This window comes from Serinus canaria, chromosome 20 (genome assembly GCF_022539315.1).
Source record: "Serinus canaria isolate serCan28SL12 chromosome 20, serCan2020, whole genome shotgun sequence".
In the NCBI taxonomy this organism is placed as follows: domain Eukaryota; kingdom Metazoa; phylum Chordata; class Aves; order Passeriformes; family Fringillidae; genus Serinus; species Serinus canaria.
Window position 1 is genome coordinate 1249044 of NC_066333.1, and position 22646 is coordinate 1271689.

The 22646-nt window shown below is 55.3% G+C and overlaps 1 protein-coding gene across 1 annotated transcript; it reads left to right on the plus strand.

Moving 5' to 3' along the window:
• The first annotated feature begins 471 nt into the window (after positions 1–471).
• Positions 472–22517, plus strand: L3MBTL1 (L3MBTL histone methyl-lysine binding protein 1). Its single transcript, XM_050982075.1, has 23 exons — positions 472–651; positions 868–1030; positions 3519–3742; positions 4421–4565; positions 4703–4832; positions 5470–5593; positions 6196–6292; positions 7991–8008; positions 8328–8419; positions 9010–9114; positions 9865–10000; positions 10458–10558; positions 11571–11722; positions 11797–11873; positions 12221–12306; positions 12860–12970; positions 13212–13326; positions 13575–13671; positions 14585–14782; positions 15061–15107; positions 15808–15965; positions 16600–16662; positions 17562–22517. The coding sequence occupies exons 2-23, from the start codon at positions 895–897 to the stop codon at positions 17694–17696; spliced, it is 2547 nt and encodes an 848-aa protein (XP_050838032.1). The 5' UTR covers positions 472–651; positions 868–894; the 3' UTR covers positions 17697–22517.
• The last annotated feature ends 129 nt before the right edge of the window (positions 22518–22646 follow it).

Sequence of the window (22646 nt, forward strand, 5' to 3'; positions counted from 1 at the left end):
CTGTGCTCTCTGATTGTAACACCTTTATCTGAATGTCTCAGGATTTAAAATTCCAGACTTTGTCCTTTGTAGCCCAATTCTTAGCTGACCCTGCTTCACTGAAATGAGTATTCTGTTTTCCACATGGATGTCTTTCCTTTCAAATTCAAATTGCATCAGGAGGGTCCAAGACGTGGCTATGGTCCTCTCTATAGCCCTGTCTCCATCCTGGCAGCAGGTGCTTTGGAGGGGGTGCTGCTAACACGTGCAGCCCCTGGGCTCATGGGTGGGGGCTGGTCACAGCCAGCGAGAGCCAGTGGTGCCCTCAAGGCCCTGACACTTTGCTTCCTCCTTGAGATTCATGGCTAGACAGGTTGAGCATCACCAGTCCTGTGAGAAACTGGGACAGGGCACAGGGACATCAAGTTCCCCCCAGTAACTCACACCCCTAGTAACTCCTGTCACTTGTGAAATTCTCTTGCAGCCAGTTAGAAGACCAAGGGTGACACTCGGACACTGAGAACGGGAAGGGGACCTGCAGGGAGCTCTGCCTGCTCCAGGGTGGGATTTGGCAGCCCTCAGTCACAGTCTGTTGGAGCATTGTGGGCCCCCGTGGGAGCCAGGAGCAGCTTGTGGTGGAACTGTGCTTGTGCCAGCTTATGGTGGTGCCAGGTGAGAAAAAACCCTCAGCATTTGCAGGCTTTGAGCTGGGACCTCACAACAGGGGCTTTCCTGGGGCACGCTGTGACCTTCATGGGGGTTCAGTGGACCTTTAATGCATCTTGCAGGGGTTTCTGCTGGGAGAGACCATCCTGTGCAGTCACTTTCTCGCTCCTTTGTTGTGTTTTTCCTGGTACCCAATTTGTTTTCTTCCCCGCTGCCCCACAGGGCCTCGCTGTGTGCCCAGGCCAGGTGATGGACAGCAGGGGGGAGATGGAGGTGGTGAGGAGCTCCAAGGGCAGTGCTGCTGGGGAGGTCAGTGTCCACGTGGTCACCACCGAGAGCACAGTGCAGAGCACCCACCTGCCCACCACAGCCTTCATCATACCAGGTATGTGAGCAGCCCCTCCAACTGCTGCCTCCCCAGCCTGGATAGGCCACATTCCTTCTGGAGCTGTGCTCTTCCCAAACCTTGGGAGGCAAAGCCAAGCTGCTGTTGCCATCTTGGATGTTCTTTGTGGCTATCCCACATCACTTGGACTGTTTGTGGTCAAACAAATCTTCCTGAGCTTTAAACTGAGGCCCTGATGGGAGGGGCCCTGAGCCAGGGCAGCACAGTGTACTGGTGCCTGCTCTGCAGGGCTGTGGGCTCCTGGGCTGCTGCATTAGCAGGGAATACCAGAATAGCTCAAGCTGGAGGGGATGCATAAGGATCACTGAGTCCAAAACCCTGCTCCTGGCAGGACCTCCTAAAATGAAACCATAGGGACTGAGTGCTGTCCACACACTCCCTGAACTTGGTGCTGTGACCACTTCCCTGGGAGCCTCTTTCAGGCACTGAGCAGCCTCTGGATGAGGAACCTTTTCGTAATGTCCCACCTGAACCTGCCCTGAGGCAGCTTTGTTCCATTTCCTCGGGTCCATTGCTGGTCCCAGAAGGGGGAGATCAGCACCTGCCCCCAGAGGAAGGTGCAGACAGCAATGGGGTCACCCCTCAGCTTCTCTCCTCTCAGCTGAACAGGCCAGGTGGCCTCAGCTGCTCCTCCCAAGTCCTGCCCTTGGACCTTTCACCATCCTAGTCCCCTCCTCCAGACACTCCTCCAGCCCTCAGCTGTCCTTTGTGTGCTGAGGGGCCCAAACTGTCCCCAAGACTGGAGGTGAGGCTGCCCCAGAGCAGAGCAGGACAGTCACCCTTCTGATGTCCCTTGGGGCAGGGCTGGCCCTTGGGGCTGCCAGGGCACTGCAGGCTCCTGTTCCACCTGCCCTCAGCCCAAAGCCCCTGAGCCCCTTTCCCACAGTGGCTCCCCAGTCTTGTTCCCTAAGGCATACAATTTTTCAGGATTATCCCATCCCAGGTAGAGAATCCAGGTCTTGCTCTGGTTTCATGCACATGATGATTGGATTGCCCAGCTGTTTGGTCTATCCAGATCTGTGTGTAAGGCCTCTCTATCCTCTAGGGTGTCCACAGCTCCTAATTTAGTGTCATTGATAAAATTACTTAATGGACATTCTGCATCTAGATTATTTATAAAAAATTTAGGAGCACTGGCCCTAAACCCTGGGGAACCCCACTGGTGATGGCCACCAGCCAGGTGTGCACCCATTTCCTGTAAGGCTTTGAGCCCAGCTGCAGGAGAGCCATCATCCAGTTGATCACCCAATGGACAGTGGACTGGATGAGCTCTGTACTGGACTCTTTGTCCAGAAGGCTACTGTGAGAGGCAACTTCAAGGCTTTGCTAAAATCCTAAAAACCACATCAATTGCCTTTGCTTGGTCAGCTTAGTGGTGTGACCTTTCCATAAAGGGAAATTCAGTTAGTTAACCAGGGCTTCCCCTTGTGAACCTGTGTTGGCTGTGACCAAGGACTGTGTTGTCTCTCCAGTGTTTTTCAGTAACTCCCAGAATAACCTTCTCCCTAATTTTACCAAGCAGTGTAGTGAGACTGACAGGCCTGTAATTATCAGGGCTGTGCTTCTTACCCTTCTTGAAAATGGGGACAATTTTGAATGCAGCTGACCAGTGTCTTTTAGGAGGTGTTTGAGCAAAGCATGGTTGTGTGTTAGGTGAGATCAGGGGTGTTCTCTAGGAGCAGATCTCCCAGTTTTTCCTGGTGCCTCGATGTCACCGACATAGTTTATGAAAAATCCTTTACTTAGGATTTTTCCTCTCCTGAGAACTGAGAGGCCTCGGAACAAACTGTAAACAATTCTTATCTGCTGCTGTGGAATGCAACGGGGAGAAATCTGTGATTGGCCCCGTCAGACTGTTTGCAATTAAGAGCCTATCACAATTCACCTGTTCGGCCCATCTCGGGCTGAGAAGACTTCAGTTTACACATTCTTTGCTATTCTTAGGATAGCCTTGGTAGTGAAATCTCTAGCTTTATTCTTTTAGTATAGTTTTTATATCTTATATATCATATAATAATAAATCAAGCCTTCTGATGCATGGAGTCAACTGTCTCGTCTCTTCCCTCATCCTGGGACCCCAGAAAACCAATGTAACACCTCAGTTCTTGCTGCAGAGAGGCCCTGGGTTGCACAGTGTGCTCCTTTGAAACTTAACTAAACGGGAAGTTGCAGTCCAGGAACAAACTCCTGTCACATCAGGGCACCCTAGGCACAGAAACAGTCTGAAATCAGGTTGAAGTAGAAACCCTTGAATGTGGATAGTGTTGGTGCCACCCCCATCATGAGCCATTACTGGCTGCAGATTTTTTTACCTTGCTCTGCTTCCTTTGTGCTTTGGCCCACAGCAGAGCCCTCACCTGGGACACCATGTCCTCTGGGATCCTGGGCTGCCTTTGAGCCTTGTTTGCATCAGTGAAGTGTTCTGTGTATGCCTCTGGTTGTTTGTCTCCTTTCTTCCCTTCTCAAGCAAACGCCACTGCCATCAACCTTCCCACGAGCACCTTAGAAATCCAGCGATTCCCCCGGGAGCCCCAGAAGAGCACAGGGGCTGAGAGGCCAGACAGGGGAGCAGGGAATGAGCCCATCACTGCTGCTGTCATTCCCCAGATCAGCGGGGTGCAGACCTGCAGCACAGTCCGTGTGCTGGAGTGGAAAGATGGGGTGGCAACTTTGCCTGGGAGTAACCTGCGGGTAAGTGTAGCCCTGGGCCACTGGGTTTGAGCCCTCTGCCTCTCCCCACGGCTGCTTGTGCTTGTAAATCCTTCAGCCTGTGCCAGGCAGGGAGCACCAGGATGTGCCCTGGTCCCCCTGCACTCCAGCTGGAGGATCCCTCAGCTGCTTCAGCTCTTCTCCTGCCCCATCCCTGTGGCCCTGCCATCCTGGGAGGATGCAGGGAGCTCACAGAGGTGCCTGGGGGACTGCAGCAGCTCTGCCCTGCACAAGGAGCACAGGGGTGCTACGTGCTGTGCAGGATATCTTCTCTTCCAAACTGTGCTGTGGAGTTGGCTCTGCCCCAGCTCCTGCCCTCACCCTGGGAGCAGCAGCCTTGTGCTTGTCTGGCTGTCGGTGCCTCGGGGGTACCGTCAGTACATGACAGCTTGCAGAAAATGCACCCATTTCTCAGCTGCTGCTCAGCCTCAGGACACCTCATCCTCCAGCCCCCAACCTGCCAGCTCCAGCTGAGTGCCCAGCATAGGCTGCAGGCAGGGTACTTTCACAGGGCCTGAGGTGCTGGCTCACCTCTGTGCTCAGAAGAGTTGTCCTCTTGTCAGACACACTGATGACCATCCCCATCCCTCCTTTTCAGAACAACCACCAGTGGCATGTCTGTCCAGCTGAACTCTTTCCTTGCTTTTTGTTCCTTGCCAGTTCCGGATAAATGAGTACGGCACGCTGAAGGTGGTGAGTGCTGATAAGCTGCCTCCTGTGGAAGCTGTGAAGGAGGGTCACACAGACAAAGATGGGGACTCTGAGGTGGCACCCCCCAGCAGAGACAATCCTACTGTGGCTCAGGGTAAGGGTGCTTTGGTGGCACTTGTGGGGTGGGTGCCAGCATCCAGCAGATGCTGCCGGGTGTCTCCGTGGGCGAGGCAAACGTCTGCTCTGTCTGCTGTCCCTGCGTGTGCCTCACTGCTGCTCCTGCTGTCGCAGACATGCTGGAGCAGCCCGCGGCAGAGGGGCTGTGCCACTGTGACACCTGCGGCCGCAGACACGTGTGGGACGGCGCCCGCGAGGGCAGGGGCTTCTGCAGCGAGCACTGCCACCAGCAGTTCAAAGAGAGGTAAAGGAAGGGGGCTCTGTGCCCTGTCCATCCCTCTGCCCTCCCTCCATGCCCTGCTCCACATGCTCCAGTGAGGGATGGGAGCACCTCTGGCAGATGCTGGGGGTCCCACGTGTTCTGCTTGTTCCTGGAGGCAGGCTGGGGAAGGAAAACTTCCCAAGGGAGCAGCAAAAGCTCGGGAGCCAGATTTTCTCCTGCCCAATGTGTGGCCTCATAAACACATATCTGCTGGAGCAGGAGGTTGCTGCAGTGGGGGCTTCCAGGCTGAGCAGCAGTGGAAGGCCACAGGTCACTGGGGCATTTCCAGCCCTGCTCCTGACCAGTGTGTGACTCTCAGGATTTGTTTTCCAGCATCTCTGGTGCAGCTTAGAGCCTGCTACTAAACTAGATCCCTTTTGATTCATCCCTGGGTTCAGGTTTCTAATGCCCAAGTGTGTGAGGGTGACTCTGGCCTGTCCCTGGCTCTGACTCTTGGCAACTTGTGTGCATACATCCCCCCACAGGAGGGAAGGGGGCATGTGTGAGTAAGAAATGGGGGGACAGTGATTGCCCAGCAGCCCCTCCCTTACTGACACCCCAGGCAGTGTCACTGTGCTGCACTGGCTGCAGTGCTTTGGCCCTCCCTCCCTCTGTGCAGGTCTGTCATTGTGGAAAACTCTGCCAGCAGCACCAATGTCACTGAAATCCTCAAGCCTGTGAAGAAACGAAAGAGGAAGGACTATCAGAGCCCCTCGGAGGAAGAATATGAATCCGAGCAAATGGTAGGACAAAGACAGGGAGGGGGTGGGTGCAGCCAGTGTCCAGAGGGCTGGAGGCCAGCCCTGTGAGCTCATATCTCATCGTGCTGCTCAGGGCTCTGTCAGCTGCAGGTCAAAAGGGAAACAGGTTGACCAAAATGCCAAAAAGACTTAAATGTGTGGAGATGAGGGCTCCAAGCACTGGGCTGGTTGTTTGGCATGTGGAGCACTGAGGCCTGGGCAGTGCCAGACTGTCCAGGCTGGGCTGTAGGTACTGACCACTCTCAACTGCTCTCTTGAGTCCCAGGCCACCAAAGTAAGGGTTGCAGTAGGAGAGTGTCTGTCTGTGTGCTGGGTGTCCTGGGGAAGGGAGAGACTTGGACAAGGTAAGGAAGCTCTGCTTGCCAGCCCTGACTGCAGCAGGTCCAGTCCAGGTGTGATTGCTGCCAGTCAGCACTGAAGTCCCTGCAAGCTCCCATCACCAGATTCTCTGGCAGTCCATCTCTGGGCCAGACATTGGTCACACTGTGGACCTTGTGGGGGTGCACTATGACCCTGGGCACCAGTGTGAGGATACAACACGGCCAAAAATCTCTGGGTTCTGTTCTGTCTGCTCTCATGTCTAGGAGGAAAAGCAGGAAGAGAGGAAAAGCTCAGTGGAAGACTCTGCCATGAGCAATCTGGAGGCTGAGGCGTGGAACGGGAGCCAGCACGGTACGGAGGGCGGGATGGCTGTGGGGTGAGCACTGCTGCTGGGGCTGGGGGGTCCCCTTGCAGGGCTGGACCCCTTTGGTGCTCCTGCAGGGTCAAACACCCACTGCAATGCTCTGGCACGTGGTTCTGAAGGCTTGTGAGCTCCTCTGCTTGCTTGATCCTGCTCTCTCTGTCTCTTTCCGTTTCTCTCCTTTCCTCTCTCTCTCCATGGGAAGGGGGCACCCCTACGGACACGGCACTGGCCCCTGCTGGACAGAGCTTCCTGTCCCTCCCCTCGGGAGCTCAGTTTGTTCCTGGCTCCTGGGCGCTGTGTTTGCTCCCAGGGACACTGTCCTGAGCACAAACAGGACTGCACCACGTGTGGCTTTGCCCTCCTTTGGGATGGGCTCATGGGAACTTCCCTCCTGGCATTAGGAGCTCAGAAGTTTGGGAGCTGCTCATGTAGGTGCAGTGCCACTCAGGCCATGTGAATTGGGGTTGTCTCATCCTGTGGGGATCTATTCTGTATCAGAGATCACAAAAGCAGAGCTGTCAACATGGAAGGAAAGGAGACAAGCTGAGGGATGCAGTGCTTGCTTGGCTGTTTTTTTTCCCTGCAGTGTCAAGGAAAACTTTGGGAAACACTGAAAATAAACATTTATGGAAAATAGACATTTATTTGTCTTTGAGTACTGAAAGTCATACTCAAAATAATTTTAAAATTAAACTGTTCCAACTTCATACTCCTCGCCACAACCAAATGCAGGGACAGTGGCAGGGGCCAGGTGTCACTAACCCCTGATGTTACAGTGAGTTAACTACTGTTAAAAAGGAATCTCAGATCTCATCCCTGCTTCTCACTGAGCCCTGAGCATGTAACCTTCCCTGCTGTATACAAGTAAGCAGTGATGAGCTTTGTTAGTTCAGCGTTTTATTTTCTCTTATTTTAGAAGTACTTCAGCAAACAAAATACACACCTGGATGCCTCAGTGCAGCAGTCAGTGTGTGCTCTGACTCTTGGTGTATTTGTCGATCCCCAGAAGTGCAGAGCTTGTACTCACAGATTCTCCAGCCATGCCTGGCACTTTTTCTATGTCCTAAGGAATAGTAAAAGCGTTTTTCACTCTGAACATGTCAGCAAACCAAGGTCAGTCACCTTGCTCACTGAAGTTCACCTTTAATTTCTTCCTTAAGTTTCTAGTTTTTTTTCCATCTCCTCTTTCCCTAAGCCCAAAAGAGGCAGGAGTTGGTCTGGTTTTCCCCTGTGTTTCTAGCCCGCCCTACCTGGGGCTGTCTGCCATGGCAAATTTGTATCTGGGAATTCCTCAGCACTGCAATAGGCACAGCACCCCTGGAGTCCCTTCAGCTGCTGCAGATTAGGGAGACAAAGAAGCTGGAGAGCCAGAGACTTGGGTTGTGTTTCACAGGTCTTGGGCAAGGCCTTTGTGGCCTTCTCAAAGGATGAAGGGTCACCTCCCTGCCTATGAAGAGACAGTGCTCTCTTTGTCATGTGGGCAAGCACAGCTCTAGGGCATCAGAGTGGCCATGGGGGCTCAGGGGGCTGCCTCAGAGCAGAGGATTGCAGAGCTGGGATGACAGTCAAACCTGCTGCTGGTTTGACTGTCTAGGAGCCCCTTGCAGCTGGGAATGATTCCCAGACCTGTGCATGGGTCCTGACTGCCACAAATCCATCCTGTGTGGACGTAGCAGATGTTCTGGCTGGAAGAGGGTCTGGTCAGGTCTGGTGTCCCCATGGCTCATGCCTCACGCTTCTTGGAGTCCCAGCCTCGTTGGAAGGGACCTTAAAGCCCATCTGGTTCCACCCCCTTTCAGGGGCAGGGACACCTTCCACTAGCCCAGGTGCCTTACTGGGACATGGTTCAGGACATTTGGGTCACGGGGGCTCCTGGCTCTGCCCCTCGTGGTGCAGCCAGCCAGGTTTGCTGGAGAGGGAGCTCTATCAGGATGGTGTTGAGCTGTGCAGGGATGCAGGACCCTGTGTGAGAGTGGGGCAGGGCTGGAGTGGCCCTTCAGCAGCGTTTGTGTGCGTTTGTGCTGCGCTCAGGTGCCAGTGAGGAGAAGAAAGAAGGCTGGTCTTGGGCGTCCTACTTGGAGGAGCAGAAAGCTGTCGCTGCCCCTTTAGATCTCTTCCAGGATGTGAGTTGGGATTTTCCTGTCTTTTTCCCTCTTTCATCTTCTCTTTTCTTTCCCTTTTTTTTCCCACCCCTCCTCCTTCTCCTCTCTTCCTTCCTTCCCTGTTTTGCGGGACTCTAAGCAATAGCCAAGCTCCCCTTGTCAGCTGGAAGTGCCAGGGCAGCCTCCAGTTTTGATTTGCCCAGAGTCCCACTCCCCAGCAGGTGCTGGCCCCATCCCAAACACCCCACCTTTGCCTAGGACACTGCTGTGACTCTGGCAGGGTGGTGGAGCCTTTCCAGCCCTTCCTGGAAGTCCGGTGGGCTCTCCTGAGGCTGTGCTGAAAACAAGTCAGGCCTGTGTCCTGCTCCCCCAGCTGCAGCTTTTACCCCAGGGACACCTCGCCCTGCCAATAGCAAGAGATATAAATCCGTAGGAGGTGTAACACTGTTTTTTTTTCAGTGGGAAAAAATTAGGTTTGGATGACAACATAACCTGTGGCCCACAGTCTCTTGGTCCCAGCAGCTCCCATTGCCTGGTGGTTGCTCCCCTGGTGGATTCTAGACCCAACTCCCTGTGTTGGTTTTACATTGTAGTTTAATTTTTGCTTCCAGTACCAAGTAGCTTCCCAGCACAAGAACGGCTTTAAAGTGGGGATGAAGCTGGAGGGGATTGACCCACAGCACCCGTCCATGTACTTCATCCTGACAGTGGCTGAGGTAAGGAGCCTCCAGTGCCCCTGTTCCTTGGTTCCTCCTGGCTCAGCCACAGGCCCTGGGGCAGGGGTGGTGATGCCAGCTGGCCCCTGGAGGAGACAGGGCCTGTCACTGCAGGAGATGAGCTGCTGCTCCATCACCTCAGGCAAACAAGCAGGGAGTCCCCTGCCAGCTTGGAGGGACAGGACACAGCACTGTGGAGCTGTGTTGTTCTCTGTCACCCTGACACAGCACAGGGGGAGGGATTGTGGTGATGGCAACAGCTTATGTCCCTAAGACAGGTCTGAGCACTTGAGATGGAGAGTGTGGAGGCATCCCACTGCTCTTGTGTCAATGCAGATCCACTTTCCACTCAGCCACGTGGCAGCTGGAGCAGCCCTTGCCTTGCAGAGCTTCCCAGGCAGCCAGTGTGGCATTTAGCCAAAATCCCTGCATCAGCAGCTTCCTAGGCTGCAGAAAAGGGAGTCTGTGCACTTGCTGGATCCAGCAAGGTGCTCCACCATGGCATTTAAAGCACCAGCCTGAACATCCCTTTTTAGGGCTGGGTTGTGGTGCCTTTGTACTGACCTTGTTCCATGCTGGACACCCTTTGAGTCTGGTTTGTGCCTCCCAGTTTTGGCACCAGTCTGTGATTGACTTTTGGCTTCCCAAAGTGACCCATGCTGAGCTGGTGTGTGGGAGGGGGTGTGATGCTCATCCAGGGACAGCAGCAGGTCTCCATGGCCCTTTCCTCCTCCTCCCTCCCTGCTGTAGGTGTGTGGCTACCGGATGCGTCTCCACTTCGATGGCTACTCTGAGTGCCACGACTTCTGGCTGAATGCTGACTCCCCTGACATCCACCCTGCTGGCTGGTTTGAGGAGACAGGGCACAAACTCCAGCCCCCCAAAGGTAAGGAGTTAATTCAGCTCGGGTAATGGGTCCTGCTGAAGGAAGGGGACAAAGAGTGGGACAAATGTAGAGCTTGAGGTGGGGACAGGGTGGCTCCATGGAGGGATGCTGCTGTACTGGTCGAGTTCTAGGACAACATTTCAGGCACACATCTCTGCTTGTTTGCGTTTTGTGGCAAAGTCCTGTTGCTCTGGACCTCCCAGTGCCACCAGGTGTGCCCCAGGGCAGGCAGGAGGAGCTGTGCTCTGGATTTCCACTTCACTGCTCATGTTTCCTAACACCCCTTCAAAACCACCCATCAGACCTCAGCCATGGGCTTTGGGCATCCCAGGGATGCTGCAGATCCCATGTGCCCACAGCAGAATGTGCTGGCAGGGTGACAGTGGGTCAGGAATGGCCAGGCTCACCCTTACATCCTCCTGGCTGTGAACTCACTGCTCTCATTTCTCTTCCTGAGGGGTTGTAGGTTTTAAGGAAGAGGAATTCAGCTGGACAAACTACCTGAAGTTAACAAAGGCTCAGGCAGCTCCTAAGCACCTCTTCATGGTCCGAAACACTGTGAGTAGCAGCATCTCCTTCCTGCCAGAGCCTACAGGTTCAGGTGTGATTCTTCCCCTCCAGCTGAGCAAAATGCTTCCACCAGCACTGGAATTTGCTTTGTCCATCCCACAGCCCTCAAGGCCACAGTGCTCAAGTGCCAGGAGTATGTGGCACACTTTGTAGCTCAGGATATGTAGCTTGGGCACTCATTTGATATGCTCAGAATTGGTGCTTGTCTGATTCTATTTCCTCCAGGTTGATCTTATGGACAATTAAATGTGAAGTATTGATGAGGAGAAGTAACTACTATTCTCAACAATTTTTTGGCTAAAATGTATCACCGAATGTTTCATAAGTATAATTCATTTGTCTCTTTGTATCTTTGTTGTTTCTGTGTCTGCCTATTTTTTTCACATGGAAGCTTGGGTACGGAAAGTAGGAATATAGGAGAATGAAAATGCTGATTGTTCCTTTGTCAGCTGCAGAGGAAACTCACCCTACTGGCAGATCAGCCTCTCCAAGTTATTTATTGTGTCTAAACTCTGATTTTCATTGTTGCAGCACCCCCCACCAGTGTGTGTGATGTAGTGTTTTGCACAGAATCTGTATCCAAGAAATAAAGGCAAGGAAGGAAGAAGTGCCCCATCCCAGCGTCTCCTGCCATGCCTGAGGCATTGGTCGCTGCTGACTGTGACCACAAACAAGTGTTTTGGGACAGAGCAGAACTAATGTCAGTTGGAGGGGTTTTTTTCTTGGAATTTACTGGTTATAGAAGATCCTGAGGGTCTGAAGATCACTTTTCCTCGTTCTTTGTGTGGCCCAGCTGAATTACTCACCCAGTTCCTCTTTCCCTGCACGGCAGCACGCTGCCCATCCAGGAGCCTGAGTGGCCCCAGGCCTGTGTGGAGGCCAGACAGGGTCTGGTTTTGGGAACATTTGGGCAGGTGCCTCCTTGCAGCAGGCAAAGGCAGTGGTGAGGAAGGAGCTGGGGCTGCAGCTCTGAAAGAGCCCTGCCCCTCTCTCTTGCCAGCACGAGGCTTCTCCAGGCTTCAAGGTGGGCATGAAGCTCGAGGCCGTGGACCGCATGAACCCTTCCCTGATCTGTGTGGCCACAGTGACTGACGTGGTGGACAATCGCTTTCTGGTGCACTTTGACAACTGGGATGATACTTATGACTACTGGTAAGGGCACAGAGGCTCCTGGGGGGCCAGTGCTGGGGAGACACCCTGTGTAAGAGCTTGGGTATGTCTTCTAGGTGTGATCCCAGCAGTCCATACATCCACCCAGTTGGATGGTGTCATGAGCATGGCAAACCCCTCACACCTCCTCAAGGTGAGTCAGTGATCAGTCAGGTGCAGCCTGGGAGTGCACCCCCTTGGGAACAGGCTTCCCAGGGTGGCATGGGGGTCCTGGGAACACAAACTTCCTGCCAAGGCTCCTGTACACATGTTCAGGTGCAGCATGGTGCTTGTGTAAGGCCAAGTGTCCACTCAGAGCTGTTTCTGCTTCCTTGTACTGTGGGTTTCGTGGGCCAGGAGAAAACAGCAGCACTTCTTGGTGTCTCTCAGGTTCCCTTGTGCCCAGCAGACTTGGGTGACCCTTGAAGGCAGTGGGGCATTCTGGGGTACTTTCTGACTTCCTGCAGACCTGTCTCACCTTCTGCATCTTCCCCCTTCCAGATTATCCTGATCCTGATAACTTCACCTGGGAAAAGTACTTGAAAGAAACTGGAGCATCTGCTGTCCCAGCTTGGGCCTTTAAAGCGGTGAGTGTCTCAGCATCTGCTCCACCCCACCTGGGCAGGAATTTGGGTTTTCTTCATTGTCAGATCTTTGCTTTTGTGACAAGTCCAGTTGTGTTCTATATTCTCCTGCCACAGGCCTAGGCTTTGGATCTACACTTAGGGTTCAGAAGTCAGGGCTATCCCGGACAAAGAGTTCCAAATTGGGAAAAAGGAGGAGTATGACTGTGCCCTCAGTGAAACAGGAGCTGAGTGATGGAAAATAATTTAGGTTTGCTTGATTAGTTTTCATCTCAAACTGCACCACCAGCAGCCGTGTCCAGCCAAGCGAGGTTGCAATATAGATCCCCAAAATGTATCTCTTAGAGACCTTCTTCCCTGGGGCACATCTTGGTAAAGACAGCTCAAATGCAGGGTGACTGTTTCTGCTTTCTCCTGTTTCCACTGTGAGCTGGGATGGCTCTTCCCTGGCCAGGCCAGGGCTGGGAGCTGGGCTCAAGGAGGACACAGTGCTGGGAAAGCTGCTGAGGGGGCAGGAGCCTGAAGCTCCCTGCTCCCCCTGACTGGGCTCTTCCAGCGCCAGCCCCACGGCTTCCTGGTCAACATGAAGCTGGAGGCAGTGGACAGGAGGACTCCTTCCTTCATCCGAGTGGCCAGTGTAGAGGACGTGGAAGATCACAGGATAAAGGTGGGTGCTGGAGCATCAGTGCTGAGCCTGTGTCCAGGCACTGTGCTGGCTCACTCTTGCCCTTCCCCTCACTGGGAGTGTGCAAATGTGGGCAGGTGCCACTGCCTGGCTCCAGGAGTGGAGAGCCTTGTGCTGCACTTCAGCTCTACCCTGCTGCTTGCTCTCAACTAGGAAGGCTCCAGAGCTCCTCAGAGATGTGTGCTGGCATTTGAAGGGTGACCCCCTCTACTTGCTTCCCCAGGTCCATTTTGATGGCTGGAGCCACGTGTATGATTTCTGGATTGATGCAGATCATCCGGACATCCATCCCATGGGCTGGTGCTCAAAAACAGGACACCCACTGCAGCCTCCTCTCAGTAAGTGTGTCAGCTGTGTCAGCTCCTGTGTCAGCTCCTCCAGACACCTCTGTCACTGCCACCTGCCCTTGCACAGAAACGGGAGGGCAGGTTCTGGCTGAGAATGGGCAGGGAGGAGAGGCCACTCCATGCATTTGTCAGTTGGAAAAGCCCTCCCTTTTTGGTGCAGGCAGGGAGCCAAGAGCTCTGGCTCTGCCTAGGTTTGCAGCCATGACAGCCTTTCTCCTGTTCCTCTCCTCTGGCTGCAGGGCCAAAGGAACCGGCCTCTGCCCACGGGGGCTGCCCAAGCCTGGGCTGCAAGAGCATCCCTCACTCCAAGAGCTCCAAGTACAGCTTTCACCACAGGTGAGCTCCCTGGCACAGTCTGGAGGGACACAGCTTCTTCCCTGCCGGGCTGGGCCAGCTCTTCCTCTGCTCCTCCTCACCTGCCACCCCCACCAGCACCCAGCCTTTCCCTGCACTCACCCACACCTGGCTCTGCCCCCTGCTCCCCTGGGAGCAGCAGCAGGACCCCAGCTGGAGTGACCCCTGTGAGCCCCTCCTGTGCCTGTCCTGCCGCCCCAGAGCCCCTGAAGGTGTCCTGTGGGCCCACCTACCATGGGCACCTGTGGGCTGTGGAGATGACAGTGCAGATGCTGTTCACTGACACCAGCTGTGAGAATGCTGTTCCCCCACCCCTCCTGGATGCCTTTCCCTGTCAGGCTTTGAGCTGGGAAGTCCCAAGAAGGAGCAGTGCAGGGTTCCAGCTCAGGCAGTCACTTGAAGGGCCTTTTCCAAGGGAAGCTAGGTTGTGTCTAGTGTCAACACCAGCGCTAGGCTGGTGTCAGAAAGAGCCGATGTGGTGGAGTATCTGTGAGGATTGGGAGGGCAGGTGCGCCTCCTGGGGGTTTCTCTGTGGCCACACTCCTGGCACACACTTACTGCTCACTCTGAGGCTGGCCTGGATGCCTGTGGGGGCAAGGGAAGATGGAGACTCTGGAAGCCCTGATGTGCTGCTCAGTCAACACACCCAGGAAACCCTGGGTTCCTTGCCCAGGGTTGCAGGGATGGCAGAGGGCCAAGGTTTGTACCTGGAGGGACTGGCTGTGCCCTGCTCCTGCCCCCAGCAGCCTGGCTGTGGGAATTGGCCCAGCACATCATTCCTCTGCCTTCCATGGCTAGGCTGCCCGTGCTCGGGGGCAGAGGGGTGGCCCTGCTGGCTTGTCCCCCGGCGCTGCTCCAAGCTGGGCCCAACGCTTGTGTCCCCTCTGTTCTCCAGGAAGTGCCCCACACCGGGCTGCGATGGCTCAGGCCATGTGACGGGGAGGTTCACAGCCCATTACTGCCTCTCAGGGTGCCCGCTGGCAGAGAAGAACCAGGGCAGGCTGAAGGCTGACTTGTCTGACACCGAGGCCTCGGCGCGCAAGAGGAGCCCCATGGGTTTCCCTCAGCGAAAGAAATCTCGGCACCATGGGAGGTAGGGGCATGGCCAGCGAGCTCCGTGCAGGGAGGGCCCCTGTGCCACCACTGCCCGCCCTGGAGGGGTCACCAGAGGCTCTTTGGCCTCTGTCCTGCCAGCTCTGCTGGGCACCTCTCTCGCTTTCTCTTCCCACGGTTTCTGGCTTTGGCTGTCAACCCTTTGGGTCAGGGCCTGAGGGGTCCCTGCTCCCACTGCTGAGGTGTTGCTCTGGGCGCTGGGGAGGAGGCCCCTGGGGCCAGTCCCAGCCCAGGACATCAGTCTTCCTGTCTCTTTAGAGGGAGACCTCCAAAGTACCGGAAGATCCAGCAGGAAGACTTCCAGAGTAAGTGCCATCCTCTGCCATGGTGTCATTGCAGGTCAAGGCTGAAGGAGTTGGGAGGGGTGAGGGTGCTGGGGACAGGTCTCCCTTGGCTCACACAGGTCTGCCTCAGTGAGGGGTTTGTGGTCAGCCACCAGAGTTGACCATGGATAAGAGACATCCCCTCCTTGTGCCCGGATTCATAAAGCTCCCTTGGTTTGGCTCTGGGGTTATGCCTGGGAGTCTTTGAGTGCTTTAGGGCATGGAATTAGGATCCTCTCTATGGCATGTATTTTCTATGGTGCTTTGTCCTGTTCAGACAGGGGTAGTGGGAAGTTGTGCCCTAAAATTTCAGTGTGGTTGTGACCTGCCAAATTACTGCTGCCACACAGAAACTGATGCTGGACAGTTGGCTTGGCATTTGGTTCTGATGCTGACAAGCAGATGCCTGATGTATATTCCATCCAGCATCCCTTTCACCATGGGCTGTCCTGCCACCTACCCCACCACTGGGAGTAAGTGGAAAATGAATGATTAAAAGTCGTAAAAACAAGGCAAAGCCAAGCTTGTCTCTACCTCTTTTCCCAGGATCCCTAATCCCATCTAAGTGAACACTTGGATACACTGACACCCTGTTGACTCAAGGGACAGCCACTAGCTCTTGATACCTGCATGGGATGTTCTCGTCTTTTACCTCGTGTCACACGTTGTGCTTTATCCCCAGCTATTTCTTCAGACAACGTGCACCAGTCGCTCTTCATGTCCGCCCTGTCCGCCCACCCTGACCGCTCCCTGTCCCTGTGCTGGGAGCAGCACTGCAAGCTGCTGCCTGGGGTGGCTGGCATCACAGCAGCCATGGTGGCCAAGTGGACCATTGATGAGGTGAGGTGCTTTGGACAGCTCTGTGCTGGCCCCTGATATGCCAGCATGGCTGGGAGCGCCCCGCCTGGCTGCGCAGCACCGTGGCACAGGCACCAGGCACTTCAGTGGGCACGTCCCTGGGCTATCGAGGAGTGGTCTGCTGGAGACATTGTTACCTTTGTTCACTTTCTTGGGCAGCCATGGTGACCCCTGTTAAGGCCTGAGTAGGTGGAGGAGCTCTGGCATCAGCGCCAGCAGCCCCTGCCTGCTCTCAGGCACTGGCACAGCTGACCAGGGCAGTGGTGGCGTCACCATCCCTGAAAGTGTTCAAAGGCTGTGTGGACATGGCTCCTGGGGACGTGGCTTAGTGGTGGCCTTGGGAGTGCTGCTCAGTGGTGGCCTCAATGATCACAGAGGGCTCAGCCAATGTTAATGATCCCCTGATGTCCCCATGACCCCTCTAGGTGCCCCTCTTAGGCCAGTGCCTGTGCCTGGGGCCAAGGGTAGACTCTGCCATAGGAGGAAAAAGCAACTGCAGCCTCTGCCCCAAGAGCCCTGTGGCACCTTGCAGGGCTCAAAGTGTGAGGATGTGGGCTCAGGGGGTCTCCAGCCAGAATCATTGCTCTGTCTTGACATTTCTCTCATTTATTCCAAGGTTTTTAGCTTTGTGCAGACTCTGACGGGTTGTGAGGACCAAGCCAAGCTCTTCAAGGATGAGGTGAGAAGGGCTGGCAGATGAGAGCAGGTGGTCAAGGAGAGCTGTTTGCCATGAGGACTGGGAGGAATTGGCCAGTGGCCTTCCTGCAGGGGCTTGCTGCTAGATGCTGAGGGCACATCCGGCACCTGGCAGTGGTCCTGCCCTGCAGCCCCACTGCATGGGAGGGTGCAGCCGTCTGGCTGTGTCCCTATGGGGCAGGAGGGAGCTGCTGAGCCCCAGGGAGCTGTGCTGCCCTGTTCTCCCAGCATGGGGGGCATCCCCTCAGAGGGGATGTGGATGGGGGGCAGGAGGAGTATGGTGCTGCAGGCTGAAGAACACCATCACCTCCTGCGGGGAGCTGCTCCTCCTCACCCTTTCATCCTTCCCCCTCTGCCCTCTCACCAGCACTGCTGCCTGTCAGAACCGGCGTTTTTGGAGCCTCTGTGGGCAGATGTGGTGGGGGTGGCTCTGACACCCAGGGCTGATCATGGGCACCCTGGGTACAGCCACTGTCACAGCCTGTCTGGGAATGGCCCCTGTGCTTTAAGGGTGCTCAGGCAGGCAAAGCTGAACAGGGGCAGTGTCCACAAGTGCTGGTCTCTGGAGCAGGGAATAGATGGCTGCTTGCCCAGAGCAGGTTGTGGTGGCTCTGTGCTTTGCCCATGGGGCTCCAGCACAGAATCCCAACCTGGCTGCAGTATGGGCTCCTAGGATGGCCCCTGAAGGGCTTCTCCCCCTCTGCCCTGTTCCTAGGCACATGAGCTGCCAGCTGGGATTTCCCTGGGGAGCGCTGTGGATGGGCCCTGCCCTGGTCTCTGGGGTCACCTGTGGCTTCTGCCCAGGTCATTCTGGTGCTGGCTGTCCCCAGGAGTGCCAGCCCAGGTTTGCAGTAGTGCCTTTGTCCCTGCTCTCCTTCCCAGATGATCGATGGCGAGGCGTTCCTCCTGCTGACGCAGGCTGACATCGTCAAGATTATGAGTGTCAAGCTGGGCCCGGCACTCAAGATCTACAATGCCATCCTCATGTTCAAGAACGCTGATGACACCTTAAAGTGACTTCTCTTGGCCCAGCCGGGACCCTCCCTCATCACTGGTGCTGCCAAACTGTCCGGTCAGGACAGAGATTCCCCCAGCCGACCGCAGCTTGTCACGTCCTGCTCGTGTCCTCCCGGGTGCCACACGTCCCCTCTCCCAGCCTTCCTCTCCCATCCTGTTCCCTGCACGCTGCCCTTCTGCAGCGCTGGGCCCAGGCCTCAGGGGCGGTGGCAGGGAAGGAGGGTGGAGGTGGCACTGGCCCATCTTGGTGCCACAGCTGCCCCCACTGTGTCCTGCCGTGCCTGGGTCCCTGTGACCCTGTGCCCCAGGGCAGGGGTGCTGAGGGAGCACTGTGGAGGGTGTCACAGCGGGTGGCTGGCACCTACATGAGTCACCCAGGCAGGGGAAGGGACTGCCTACCTGCATCCATGCTCACACCCACTTAAAGGCTGCTCTCGCCTTTGCTCAGCAGCTGAGAGAGATTTGCGGTTTTTCCCTCTGTGTGATCCTCTGGGGCTACTTGTGCCAACACCACTTCCAAGGAACATTCTTGAGGAGCTTCTGCTCATTTTGCCTTTTTCTCTGAATTCTTTTGACTTTCCCTTTTTAAGGCCAGTTGATGACTGCTTTGCCCCTGCACTGCACTGCGAACCAGTGGCCACCTCTTGCCCCTTCAGGGAGCAGCTGTCCTGGCAGGTGCTCTGCCCATGACCAGCGCCTGTGCTTTCTTCCTCTTTCCTGGAATTCAGCAGCCCCAGGGCCCTGCCAGGCCAGGGCTGGCTGGGTGCAGAAAAGGCTCCATTTCTTCTTGCACTTCAGACTGTTTTGTCCAGCTCTTCTCTGGGAGAAAGGATGCTTGGATAGCTTGTTCCCCTTGCACCTAATAAAGAGTCCTCTACAAAGGATGTTGGGCCCTCTTTGGTCCTTGTATTAGGAGCAAGGCCCTCTCTAGAGTGGGGACAGGTGCCAAGGACAAAAAGTATCCATTGCTCCAATAGGCAGATCCACAGTCACTTCTGAAGGCGTTCCTGAGTTGGCTGAGTCAGTTCTGCCAAGCTGCCTTCTCCCCACTCTTTGCCTTCACAAGGCACCCAGGTTTTGCTGTCTGAATAGCAGGATCTTCTGCTGTCCCTGGATCCCTTACCTGCAGAGCTGAAAGAAATCCAGCACTTAGCTGGTTTGTTTCTGTCCTTTTCAGAACATGGTACCTTTCCAACAGGGCCACGGGCAGTTTGGGAATGCTCATTAACACCATCCCGTGTGATGGAGGAGGGACCAAAGGGCTGCAGAGCCAGAAAAGCCAACATTCCTGGGGGTCCTGGCAGAGTCCCAACAGCTTCTGATAAGCCCCTATGCCTCCTGGCAGTCCCCACACTGCTCTCCAGGGTCCATCACCCTGGCACACCTGCTGTGGGAGCTGTTGGAGGAGGGGCTGGCCATGCAGTGCTGGAGGATGGCCACCTGCTCAGGGGCCCAGTCCCAGGTGCACCTAATTTTCCATTCCCAACAATGACATTACAGTAATAAAATAACTTCCCCCCTTTCCCAGTGCCCAAAGACAGCGATGCAGAGGTGTGAGCCAGTGCACCAGCAATGTGTCCTGGAGCTGCGCTGCCTTGGGAGCTGCTGTCACATCTGGGTCAACCTGTTTGAGGCTTCCCATGGAAATGTAGCATTTTGACTCTGTTATTGAATATTTGGGGTCATGTTTGACCTGCTCTTGAAATGTCTGCTGCTTCCTCTTCCCGCAGGACTTGCAACTTGTCCATGCCTTTGTTTTGTCATTGCTTGGGTTTGATTTAGGCAGCTTTCCTTCTTTCCTTTTTTATGTCCTTTCAAGCACTGCAGTGTGGCCAGCTGTGGACAGAGGGAGTGGGAAGGAACAGCTGTATCCCTGGGTCCCAGAGTCACTCCCCAAGCCACCCTTCCTCTGCAGGAAGTGGTGTGGAGGTTGGTCTCTTCAGCCAATGGAGTCTCTTTCTGGGCAACTGTGTGCTGGGGCAGAAGAGGAGGAGGCCTGGGACCTTCAGCCTAGGCTGTGAATGGTGCTGAGACTTTTCCAGGTGTGATCTGTAATTAAAAAGCTCCCTCACACTGGGCACAGCCCTTGAGTTTGCAAGGACCCATCTTAGAACAGCATCCTGTTCTCATCTGCTGTATTCCCACGTGTGAAGTCGTTCCTCCTGCTGGGGAAGGGACTGAGCACCATCCCAGGGTGCTGGGAGAGGAGCTGCTACCCAGGCATCAGATCTGAAACTACTGTGAAGGAGGGAGAGCCCTGTGTCTCACAGGGCTGCCTGGGAGAGCAGAGGTGGTGAGGAGCTCAGAAGATCCTGCTGAAGGGAAGAGGAGCCATGAGCCAAGCCCTGGCTGCCCTCCAGGGCTGAGTACAACCAGCACCACTGGTTCTTGCTCTGCTGCTGGGTGCAGCCAAGCCGTGCTCTACCTGGGCACCAGTCACGCTGGCAGAGGTGCATCCCCACCCTGTGCCAGCATGGCACCGCCTACCCTGGGCTCTCCTCACCTCCCTCTTAAAAACAGACATGACCTGGACCAAACTGCCAGGGTGTTGCCCATCGTCTGGGGGGGGTCTGGCTGCAGAGCTGGAGCCCAGGTCTGAGCTCTGTGCTGGGAGCAGCTGTCAGGAGCACCACTCCCATTGGAAGGGTGGGGGGAGCTGGGAGGCTGTGTCACACGTCTGCTGGAATGAGCATCCTCAGCCTCTCAGGCTGATGTATCTGTTGGGGTACAAAGCTGCTGGATTTGACTGGGTGAGGGAGTTACAGGGTTTGTAGGTGGTCAAGGGCTATTTACTGTTAAAACTTATAACCTTCTGTGTCCTTTAAAACCAAACCCAAAGCATCGTGTACGTGTGGATGGGTGATTGTGGGAGTACCATGACGCCATTCCCCTGCTGTTGGTGTGTTGCTATTTTAGGGTGGGGGTCTCTGAGGCTGTGGAGGCAGGAGACACCCATCCCAGGGTCTCATGTGATGTGTCCTCTGTGAGCAATTGTCCCTGGTTCCAGCAGGGAGGCCCTGGTCCCAGCAAGAAGGAAGGTTTGCTGCACCCCTGGCCTTGGTAAGTCCTCCAACCCCACAGAGCATTGAGTGGGAGTCCCCACTCAGGGACTGTTAAGGACAGCTGTGACCAGAGCAGAAGCACCAAAGTTTTCTGTCCTTCCCCTGCTGCCTGACCAGATTCCTCACAGGGACATTTACTGCCATGTCACTAAGAAGTCAGAGAGGACAGTGGGCTGGGTCTGACCCACAGGTTCTCCTCTAGGGCCTTTCTGAGAGTTGTGACTGCAGCCAGCATTTCTAAATCAATGTAGAATTCTTCAAGTCGAATGTTTTTCTGAGTGGTGGTCCCCAAGTCTCTATTTCTGCCATTCCTGCCCCTGCAGCTGGTGTTGGCAGGGCTTAGCTGGTGCCATGGCAGAAGTCCCACTACGTGCTCCAGCCTCAGCTGGAGTGTCTCCTGGGGGGGCTGGTCTGTGGCTGACTCTGGGTCCATGGGAGCAGTTGGAGCCTCTTGGGAAACTGTTTCCTCCACCCAGTGGAAATGGGCAGCACTGGGACAGTGCAAGCTAAGGTCTCCATTTCCATGAGAGCAGCCAGCCTGGAGCTCAGCAGGGAGGACGGCCGTGCCTGCCCCACCAGAGCACAGCTGCCTGCCCTCGCCTTCCTCTGCTGCTCTCCATGGCGATCACAAGCACTTTCAGAAGAGAAAAGCACCCTCCAATGGCCTGGGAGGGCTGGGGGCTTAGGGAGCTGCCTGCAGGGGCACATCTGGGCCTGTGGGTGCGATGAGGTTGTTGGAAGAGGGAGCCAGGAGAGGGATGTGACTTTGCCGTTTGGGTTCCTCATCCTCCAGGAGAGCTCCTTGATGCAGAGAGGGAAAGACAGGAGGGTTGCAGCTTGGCTTTCTTCTTCCAGCCTGGCCCTTCCCTCTGGGGCCTGAGGTTTGCTTGTACTTGGAGGGGGGAATGGGGACCATATTGTGGAGGGAGTGTGATTATGATAACAAAAGCTTTTTTGCACTTTCATTCATTTTGCACTCTTTCTTAATTTCTTTTTTTCTGTGTTTTTGATATTGGCGCCTCCTCTCTGTGTTTTCATAATGAAAATCCTTCTGTTGTAGCCAGTGCAGCTCTTCTGGAACTGTGTGTCCTGAATGTACAGAGATTTAAAGGCTCTATATATATAAATTTATAGCGGTACAAAGGTAAATTTATATATATAGATGATGGTGTGATGTGTTTTGTCAGTGTTTTAAAATAATAAACGAATGTGAGCAACAGAGGCCTGTGAAGCAGGAGTGGTCACTGTGCTGCAGGAGCGGTCACTGCTGGGCAGTGGGAGCAATCACTGTGCAGTTGGGTAGCAGGAGCAGTCACTGCGTGGTGGGAGAGGCCAGTGCGCTGGTCACTGCATGGGTGCCACTCTGCATGGCCAGCGTGGTCACTGTGCAGCAGGTGAGGTCAGTGGAGTGGTCAGTGTGCAGCAGGGGCAGTCGCTGTGCGGGAGCGGGCACAGCCCGACTGGAGCAGTTGCTATGTGGCAGGAGTGGTCAGTCCAGTGGTCACTGTGCAGCAGGGGCAGTCAGTGCAGCAGTCACTGCGTGGTCGGGGGATCAGTGCAGCGTCACTGCAGCAGTCAGTGCAGCAATCAGTACAGCGGTCAGTGCAGCGGTCAGTGCAGCGGTCAGTGCAGCAATCAGTACAGCGGTCAGTGCAGCGGTCAGTGCAGCAGTCAGTGCAGCGTCACTGCAGCAGTCAGTGCAGCGGTCAGTACAGCAGTCAGTGCAGTGGTCAGTGCAGGGGTCCCCGCTCCGCCCGGGGACGAAACCCCCGCCCCTCTGCCTGTTCTTGGGTGTTCCAGCGCCCGCCCGCCCCGCGGGACCCCCGAGACAGCCGGGCCAGGGACCGGGAAAGGGACCGTGACTGGGAAAGTGACCGCGACTGGCACA